We start from the raw sequence: 9743 nt of genomic DNA on the forward strand, positions 1-9743 counted from the left end.
CTCTTTATACCTTTACACTACAACACTTATAACTATACTGTGACAAAACAACTACTGAAATTTAATAATTTAAATAGAGATAAAACCGTCTAAAAAATAGACAAAGAGTTACACAAAATATTATAAAATACTATTGTGGGCACGTAGATCCATAGTACAAAATATTAGGATATGGGTATTTATCGATATTCAATTTCTGGATATCTATCATGGATATATCCCTCTCTTTGGAGATATTTGACATTGTTTCACATACAAATATCGTGGATATTGTGGATATTTTTGATATATCATGATACATTATTTATATTTATTTAAAATATAATGGTAAATATTAAATAAAATTGTTATATACACAAAATATCATCAAATATCTCCAAATATCACAAATATCGTAAATATCACCGATATTTGTAGTTGTATATATTTCTGAACATATCGTGATATTTATATATCTTTTTTTAAAATCTAGATAGATATTTCCAAATATCACGATATATCAAGATATTTTGTACTATGCGTAGGTGTGTGTATGAGTTTTTAAATTAGTAAAAGATAAACGATAAACAATAGGACTTTTTTGACTTAGCCTCCTAAAAGAACGGAACATTTTGAAAACATCAACGGACCAGATGTCGATCACCAAGTAGTATTGGAGATTTCGAGTATATATATGTATGGATTTTACGCTACAAAAATAATTTCCAAGTTTCCTGTAGGTCAATAATATCCCTATTTTATTAATGTTGAAATTTCAACTAACTTACATCATCATGTTGAATAGGATAAAGTTTAGTTGTTCGTTAAAAGAGCTGTATCTTAATTCAAAGGTGTGGTTAGTTGAAACTTGAAAGTCAGGCGGCCGCCATGCAAATATCTCTAAAATTACCATTAAAATTGCCCTTGATGTTTGACACGATGAGAAAAGTGTCTAACACTCAACCGCGGATTATATCAAACAAATGCTCGTGATAAACAAACTTGACTGGATATAAGATCTCTTTGGACGCATTTACCAGTTTTTCTGAATGAAGACTTTGAAAATTTTGTGCAGACAACAATAATGATCTAAGCTATCAGACTAACACTGTATACTACGACAGTCTCGTTTTGTATACCCTGCAACCATTTAAGTAAAATAAGAATAGGATGATTTTTATTGAATCAAGGTTTCATTTAGATCGTCGAGACTCAAATAGAAATAAAATCTAATAAATTATAATCTCTCACAGTATAAAATATTTTAGAATATATTTTTCATACACTATATATTATATATTATTTTATAATATATTAATTGATATTATCAAATTTTTTATATTTCTTACTATTCTATCATTAATAACAATTTTATGTTCCGCATCTCATTGTATACTTCATTATTATTCTGGTGGCACAACCCCGCTCTCATTCTTCTGTTTCAAGTCGTGTCGCAACAAATTCGAGAGCGATGTACTAAAAATCCACTAGGTTATCTGGTGCCTCATATGGACATATGACATTGTGCATTATTTAGGTACAAAATGTTATGAGCAGCAATTGTTTTTGTTATTGTTATTTATCTTTAAATTGTTAATGGCAGGCAGCACCTTACACGTGAAGCTCGATAGTATTTAGCTATTCTTCCAATTCAATAATTGAATAATTGACTCAAGAATTCAATTGAATCAAGTACGTACTGCTGAAAACTAAGCACCATATAACTCCAAAGAGAACAGACAAGTCGACGCCACTAGACCATTGTCGCTTTGTTCAAAATACGAGTCCCACTTAGAGAGATATGGATGTCCTTATCCAATGCAGAGATACTGCGCTTGCATAATGACCAGATTTGAACTTACTAAGAAAATTATTGATGGTATTGAAAAAAACGGAGCTTTTTTCATAAAAAGATAACGCAAGGTTATTTGTGGTATGTTAATATCGTTGTGTACGGTATACCATGTTTATTAGTGCCCTGGATATACTTTTTCATAATTTACATACCTTAATACATATCCACGCGTAACATGAAAGTTATTGGCAGTTTGGCACTACATCACTAAATCAAGTTTAACCTTGTGATATTATCCGGATTATTGCTTCATTATTGGTAAGGGAAGGCAGCACGCAACACTGTTGCAGATAAGGCAGCCAAGCTTGCAGCTGGTTTGGGAGTTGATCATAGTTTTGTTTATGGTGACAAACCTCCATGGCTTATGACATGGAAACCAAATGCCCTATGACTATTTTGTAAGGATTGTTTGATCTGATGCTCTAGTGTTCGCACCAGTGTTTAGAAAACCGGAGCCAGTAGTTGAATTGTAATTTTTTTTAAAATTTAGTTTTTTGATAATGAATATTAACCAACATACTACCCAGAAATTTATTTTGATATAAAAAAAAAAATTTGCTATATAAAACATCCCAAATATAATCTGGTTGAACCATTTTAACAAAAAATCGGTTCAATTACCGGTTCAGTTTTCAAAACATTGGTTCGCACTGAGCATTGTAATTTTTTTAATTTAGTTTTGATATGAATATTAACTTACCCAGCAAAAATAACAAAAAAAATGAACATCCCAAATATAACCCACAGTATAGCGCCCATATATGCGCCAAGTCAGCCACCCAACTTTGAAACGTATACACCTTCGATAGTACTTTCTACTTTTTCCTTGGGAGTCAAATGACATTCTCAATTGGAATACTCAAGGATGCGTCGTCATGTATTCCCATGAATATATATTGAGGGACCAAGAAACATCGATACTCGTTCTTCATTGCAACTTTGCAAAATAAAAAACATCATCAATTAAATATTTACAGTGTGTGCACTTGAAAGTTCTCTAGTTAGCTAGATACCGGAGTAGCTGCTTCAAAGTACTAGCAACTGCAACTCTATATTATATTCCATGGTAATGGGGGAAACTGTCATAAAAATAACGGAGCCATTGCTGAAGACTCACCCCAGTCGCGATGATGAATATGGAAGTAAAAAGAAAAAGGCCGTAAGTACAGATCTGTCCTCCGACAGAATTGAGGAGTATCTTGGTCAGGAGAACTTACCTTCCGAATGGTGGGCTTTGCTTATTGGTTGGGAGTTGAGACAACTATGGAGCCTCTGTGGATTGTGCATAATTATATCTGTTTTCAATTTTATGCTGAGTTTAGTTACTCAGATGTTTATTGGACACTATATGGGTAGCCTGAAGCTTGCTGGTGTATCCATAGCTATTCTTGAAATTCAAGGATTTGCTTTTATCATCATGGTAGTTACTTTTGTTCTCATTGATCCCTGTCTCTCTTTTTTATTTTTGTTGATCCTGCTAACTAGCTTATTGATTCTTCATCCAGACGGGCATGGCAATAGCGGTGCAAAGTCTCTGTGGTGAAGCTTTTGAAGCTAAGAAGTATGACTCCCTGGGTACTATATGCCAACAAGCCATCATATTGCACTTGGGAACAGCAGTGGTTCTTTCTTCTCTTTATTGGTACTCAGGCACAATCTTGCAAACGTTTGGCTTATGGGCAGCCATAGCCGACCAAAGCCAGATAGTCGCACGAGGATTACTCCCTCAACTCTTTGCGTATGCCCTCAACTTCCCACTACAAAGATTTCTTCAAGCGCAAAACATCGTCAACCCGTTGGTTTTCACCGCTGTTGGGATCTTTTTCTTACATCTGCTTCTCAACTGGGTGGTGGTTGATGTGCTCAACTACGGGCTCATGGGAGCAGCTCTAACATTGAGTTTCTCTTGGTGGCTTCAAGTCATTATAATTTTGATTTATATCATTTTTAGCCCCTCCTGTGAGAAAACATGGACAGGCTTTTCCACCAAGGCTTTCAAAGGGCTTTGGAGCTACTCAAAGATAGCATTTTCATCTCTTTTTGTGCTGAGGTATATAACTTCATACAATCTTTAATATATAAAGAACACTGAACACGTACTAAAGTATAAATTTTCGAACTGAACTGATTGCCGTCAACTTAACTTGATTGTGTATATGCAGTTTCGAGTCATGGTTCAGTATCGGACTTGTACTTTCAGCTGGTTTCTTTGCCAGTCCAGCAGTCTCAATCGCCTCGTTTGCTATATGGTAACTATTGATCCTTATTTGAACACTCCTTCGCACCAAAAATGCACAACATGCATAAAGTAAGATTTGTTATTTGTGCACTTATTTTCATTTCTTTTTCTGTATCAGCCTAAATTACTTACATTTGGATCTCGCGTTTATGTTGGGAGTATGTACAGCAGCCAGGTTTGTTTTAAACTACTAATTATGCACCTTATGACCTATTTACGTTGCGTCCAATTCTAGCCAGTTGTTTCGGCATTGTTCAATATCATTTCCTTTGTGTCTGCAGCATTCGCGTAGGCGGTGAGCTGGAAGGTGCTCACCCAACAGTAGCAAAGTTCTCAGCAGTTGTTGCCAATTGCAATAGCCTTCTCATCAGTTTAATATTCTGCGCAATTGTTTTGTTATATGGTGGTACTTTAAGCAAGGCTTTTACAAGTGACATCGAGGTTATTAAAGCAGTATCAGATTTTTCGCCATTACTTGCGTTCTCCATATTCTTAAATGGAATCGAACCCATCCTTTCAGGTAATTTGAGTGTTAACTAAGTATCCTTTACCTGTTGAACCTACCTGCTTGTAGTTAGTGATAATTAAGCAAATTTTCTTATCCTTTTAACCGTTGCTGCTTTTGGTTATGTAGGAGTGGCAATTGGAGCTGGACGGGCAGGCTTTGTTGTATGCTCTTATGCATGTAATTACTACCTGGTTGGTCTTGGCCTCGGATATGGTATTGCTTTCATGACAAACTTTGGTGTATCGGTAAGTCCGGCCATTATATATACACCATAACCAACTCAATCTCTAGTTACATTTTCTTAGAACTATTTAGATTTTGATTGCATCTTGATTCTCTGTGCGTGCAGGGCATTTGGTGGGGTGTTATACTGGGATTTCTCTTGCAGACTATCACCCTAGTCATATTAGCCATAAGGATTAATTGGAACAAAGAGTCTGAGAAACTCACTCGTAATGACAGAAAGCGGATAAGAAATAAATTTATATCAGTTGTTGCACTTATCAAATGGAAAAGGCTTTACGAACAAACGCGTCTACCCGTAAGTACAGAATGATCCGTTCGTGTTCCTCCCAAGAGGAAAGAAATTGGACCAAGGCCGAAAGGCGGTAATTTAATTCAGAATGTTCAGTTATAGATAGGGTCTTTTGTAAATGCAGCACGTATCCTTGCAACCGAAGATCGTGGGGACCGTATATAGGTAGAGAAGATTGTCTAGAGAGGATATGATGTTTAGTCAGGCGATTTACATGTCTGTGGTAAACAATGAAATATGTTAAGGGGTGGAACTCCTTTAGAGTGATATGTAATTTGTTCCAATTTCAACAAATGAATATGAGAGCAAAAGATGCATGAAGTGCATTACAATTTTTTTTTTTCGATAAAATGTGCATTACAATCTTCAGCCAGGAAGCTGTTAATTGGGACTTTTCTAACTGCTACTTTGTTTATATCTTTTTCCAGGAAATTGGGTATACGGACACAAATAGCACTTTTTTTTTTTTTTTTTGTTTTTAGGGAAAATAGCAAAAAAAAAAACTGAATTTTTGACATCTGTCTCAAATTTTTGACATCTGTCTCAAATTTCAGACTGACTTTTATAATTTTGACCTCTTTTATTAGTCCCAACTAAACCAACTACCAACAAAAAAATACTAGATACTAAAATTCCAATTAAAAGAGTAGTGGGTTAATCAAAATAACTAAAATTCGTCTTAAATCTACAAAATTCTAATTAAAAGTTGAGATGAATTTCTGGAGAGACCAAAACAATGTGAAAAACATCAACTTCAAAAACGGAAAAAATGTATGTTGATTACAACTAATTTCAATACAGTTTTTACAATTTAAAATATATCTCTGATAATTTTGAATAGCATGTTTAAGCTTGATGTAATTCAAATTGTGAAATGACAAATCGTTTTTTTTTATAAGACAATTGTATTATTTGATGAAGACATCTTGGAGCAAAAATCCTTGCCTGATGAAACGACAAATCGCACATATTTTTTTGTATTATTTATTTGTGGAAGAAATTGGCAGTTACAAATAAAAAAGTAAAAAGGAGAAATAAAATGTTTTAAAAACAGTTAATATACCCAAAAAATGACGTGTTGTTAAAATTGGAGTAGAATCAAAAGATAATATTGGTCTTTCTCTTGACAAAAAACACACTAAAAAAAATATCTATAGCCCAATTTCTAGTATCTTTTTCTAAACATGACCCTACAGCTGACGAAAGTAAACACTTACCCTAAAGTAAACACTTACCCTAAAGTATAACTTTTCCTGTTAAAGAATAAATAAAACAAAATAACAAACCATTGATATGAGGATTGCTAGCGTCCTGCCCCTTTAAAGGGGTAGGACCGTCCTACCACACTAGAAACAAACTATAGTGACCATTTAAAATTTAAAACTGATTTAACTCAAAACATCTTTTTCAAAACCACCACAAGCAATCCCCATCCAGCAGCAAAAATCCAGCACCGTCACTGTTGTTATCTTTAATATTTTGTTAGAATTAATTGTTGATAATTCTTTTTAAAACCTTTTTCATTTGATTTTTCTTTTCTTTTTCTTCCTTCCACACCACCAACACCAACAAAAATCATACACATACAAAAAATTATTGTAGTTCATTTTTTTAAACATGATGGCGTTACTTATTAATGGTTAAATTTTTATGGGAAGTGTCAAATTTCTAGAAGATTTACATCTCAAACTTGAAGGCATCTATTTTGATGCTATGATGTTATGCTTTTGTTGTATCTCAAACAAAGAACATTAAGTGTTGATTCTTCTTGTTTGAAAAAAAAAATGACCTTTAACGGATTCCGGCAGTCGGAACTAATGGGTGCTGCATTTGTTAAAAAAGAGAGAGAAGAAACTGAGTCAACTCATTAATTTTCTCAAAACAATTAAAGAAAACCTTTAGAATAGGTGAAAAAAGTATTTTCTTGTTTGTAAAACCCTTTAACGAACCATTGATATATGATCATTTCTTAGAAAGTCATCTAGAGTGGTTGAACTGTTGAAGGGTCCAACGCTTGTCTCATAAAGCAATATATTATCCAATGGGAGACAGATCAGGTAGTAGTTCAAATCAAAGTGGAAAGCACAAACAAACCTCGCCATTGTCTCATTGCTTCCACTTGGCAATTGGGGAATAGGGTGTCAACGGTCCTGTAAGAACCATTTAACTTTTCAGCTCCAGTTCTTATCGTTTTGAGTCCGGTTCTTAAAATTGTGGAACCTTATATAGAAACCGGTCCAGCGGGTGCCCACCAGTTCTGGTTCTTTATTTTGGTTCTTATGAGCTCCATTTTTATACCGTACAAACACAAATAAAAAACGCGATAACGCTTTACTTTTCTAACATTGGTATAAAATGACTATTTCATTTAATTGTATATGAAAAAAAAAAACCATTTTAAAGGTTGTTATAGCATTTCTAGGTGGCCTCAAATTCGGTCGCATTACCTGTTTGTTCACATTTTTGTTTGCAAAATTAGGCAATTTGGTTGCGGATATGGAACGACATTGGTAATGTTGTGCCAATTTTTTTTTTGATTTTGACTAGCACCATGCACCAATAGTACTGTCGCGAGAGTTATTTTTTTTTACCTTTTCAATTTGGTGTGATAGTAGGAATGTCGCGTGAGTTTTTTTTTTTTTGGACGATATTGATAATGTCGCGCAAGGTAGTCTATATTCTAAATTTGCGAATGATATTTGCGACCACTTAGAATTGGTCGAAATTTGCGATCAGATTCTTCAAATTTTTTCTTCAAATTTAAAGAGTATACTACCACCACCTAAAAATGCTCTTAGCTAACTATTCTTTTAAATTAGTACAAAAACTATACATTTTACTAACAAATTAAAATTAAAAAAAACATGTTAACTATAAGTATTTTCAAAATAATGAGTACTTACAAAGTTAATGGAATATGGTGGGCTATGATTTTAGGCATGTGGAATGGACAAGAGTTAATATTGAGGTGGTATAGGAACCTAGCTACGACCGGTGAAGTGAAAGTACTAGTAAAGAGTTTCTGATCGATTGTCAGACATCATTTTGCAAGTTCAATCAATATGAAGTATATGTGCTAGTTTGATACGGTATACACTTATTAATAGGAAAAAAAAATGAAAGATATGATACATTCGGTAACTCAGAAATTTTGAGTAGGCTAAAATCTTTTATCCTTTTATATTGGTCAAATTTTAAATTAATATATATATATATATATATCCCACCAAAAAACTTTTAAGCGTTTGTAGTAAGCCTGCCTGCCACTTAACTAATTGGTTGATTTAGCAATATAAATTAAAACAACCGAGCTATATTAATTTCTATCCCACCAAAAAACTTTTAAGCATTTGTAGTAAGCCTGCCTGCCTGCCACTTAACTAATTGGTTGATTTAGCAATATAAATTAAAACAACCGAGCTCACTTGCTCGCCGTTATAGAAATCAAACAAATTGAGACGGCAACTAAATTGAAGTACTAAATTGAAACAAATTGAGAATACGTTGTATTAATATGCGAGAAAAAAAATTTTGAATACCAGGAAAAAAAAATATAGTACTATTTAGGAAGAAAATAATAATAATAAATAAATCGTGGTACTAAATAGTTATAATTATTCTCTAAAAATTTTATATATACCAATTGGTTAGGGTTCTTATGGGTACCCACCGGATAATAACCATTTGATTATGGTTCCCCATTTCTAATTGGTTCTTAGAAAAATGGAACCGGAACCTCAATTTTTCTTCAGGTTCGATAAACGGTACCTGTTGACATCCTAAATGGGATGCCATAACAATGAAAGAAATAAAAGTAGATGGGCATAATCGATAAATTATTTTAGGATAAATTAGCGATTGCCCCCGAAAGATTGGTTTTCGATAGATTGGTTTTATTCCGGATACCTCCCACATTAATAATCGGTCAAACAGTTAGATTGACCGGCCAACTAAATCAACTAACCTGTTTTCCGTCAATCAACAAAGTCAACTAACGTTTGACTGATGGAAAATTAAAATCAACTAATTAAATTATTATGTGGGGGAAAACCAACAAAAAATCTAAACTAATTGTTTGACTTGATGGAAAATTAAAATGTGCTTACTATAGGGTAAATAAAATTAACAAATGATTGATGAAATTGGCCTATTAGTTCAAAACCAATCGGTAAAATAACCGCTCGCTCATTTAAACTCGGCTCGAGCTCATTTCGTTTAACCATACCCATTATTTTACATAGTAAATGACTTGTTTGCGAATTCCACCCTTAATAAGAAACGACATGCACAATATATATACGTTAAAAGGGGAATAATTTTGAAAAGTGCTGTGGAGAGAAGATTGAGAGAAATTAACTTCTTTGGAACATATCTATGAACACTGCTTGCGGTCTTGTCACCCCAATTTTGGAAGTTGTGTTTTGTGAGACACTGATCCCTGCGTCTTGTCACCCAATTTTGGAAGTCGTGTTTTGCGAGAGCCCACTGATCTCTTTTCAACCGCTTAAAAGTTGCTCGTAAAGTGATACAAGCAAAGATGCTCCTAACTGTTCCACGACTGAAAGATTACTCAGTCAAAGTCTCCTTTTAGTTCATTTGGGAAAAACCAATGGCTATAATTTGATTA

General features: G+C 33.8%; 1 protein-coding gene across 1 annotated transcript; it reads left to right on the forward strand.

Moving 5' to 3' along the window:
* Positions 1-2624: 2624 nt before the first annotated feature.
* On the forward strand, positions 2625-5449 carry LOC147516537 (protein DETOXIFICATION 41-like). The gene is made up of 7 exons (XM_086589090.1): positions 2625-3254; positions 3340-3884; positions 3997-4083; positions 4192-4248; positions 4355-4593; positions 4708-4826; positions 4931-5449. Exons 1-7 carry the CDS (start codon positions 2898-2900, stop codon positions 5135-5137), a joined length of 1611 nt encoding a protein of 536 aa, XP_086445216.1. The 5' UTR covers positions 2625-2897; the 3' UTR covers positions 5138-5449.
* The last annotated feature ends 4294 nt before the right edge of the window (positions 5450-9743 follow it).

Source organism: Coptis chinensis, chromosome 2 (assembly GCF_015680905.1).
Source record: "Coptis chinensis isolate HL-2020 chromosome 2, ASM1568090v1, whole genome shotgun sequence".
In the NCBI taxonomy this organism is placed as follows: Eukaryota; Viridiplantae; Streptophyta; class Magnoliopsida; order Ranunculales; family Ranunculaceae; genus Coptis; species Coptis chinensis.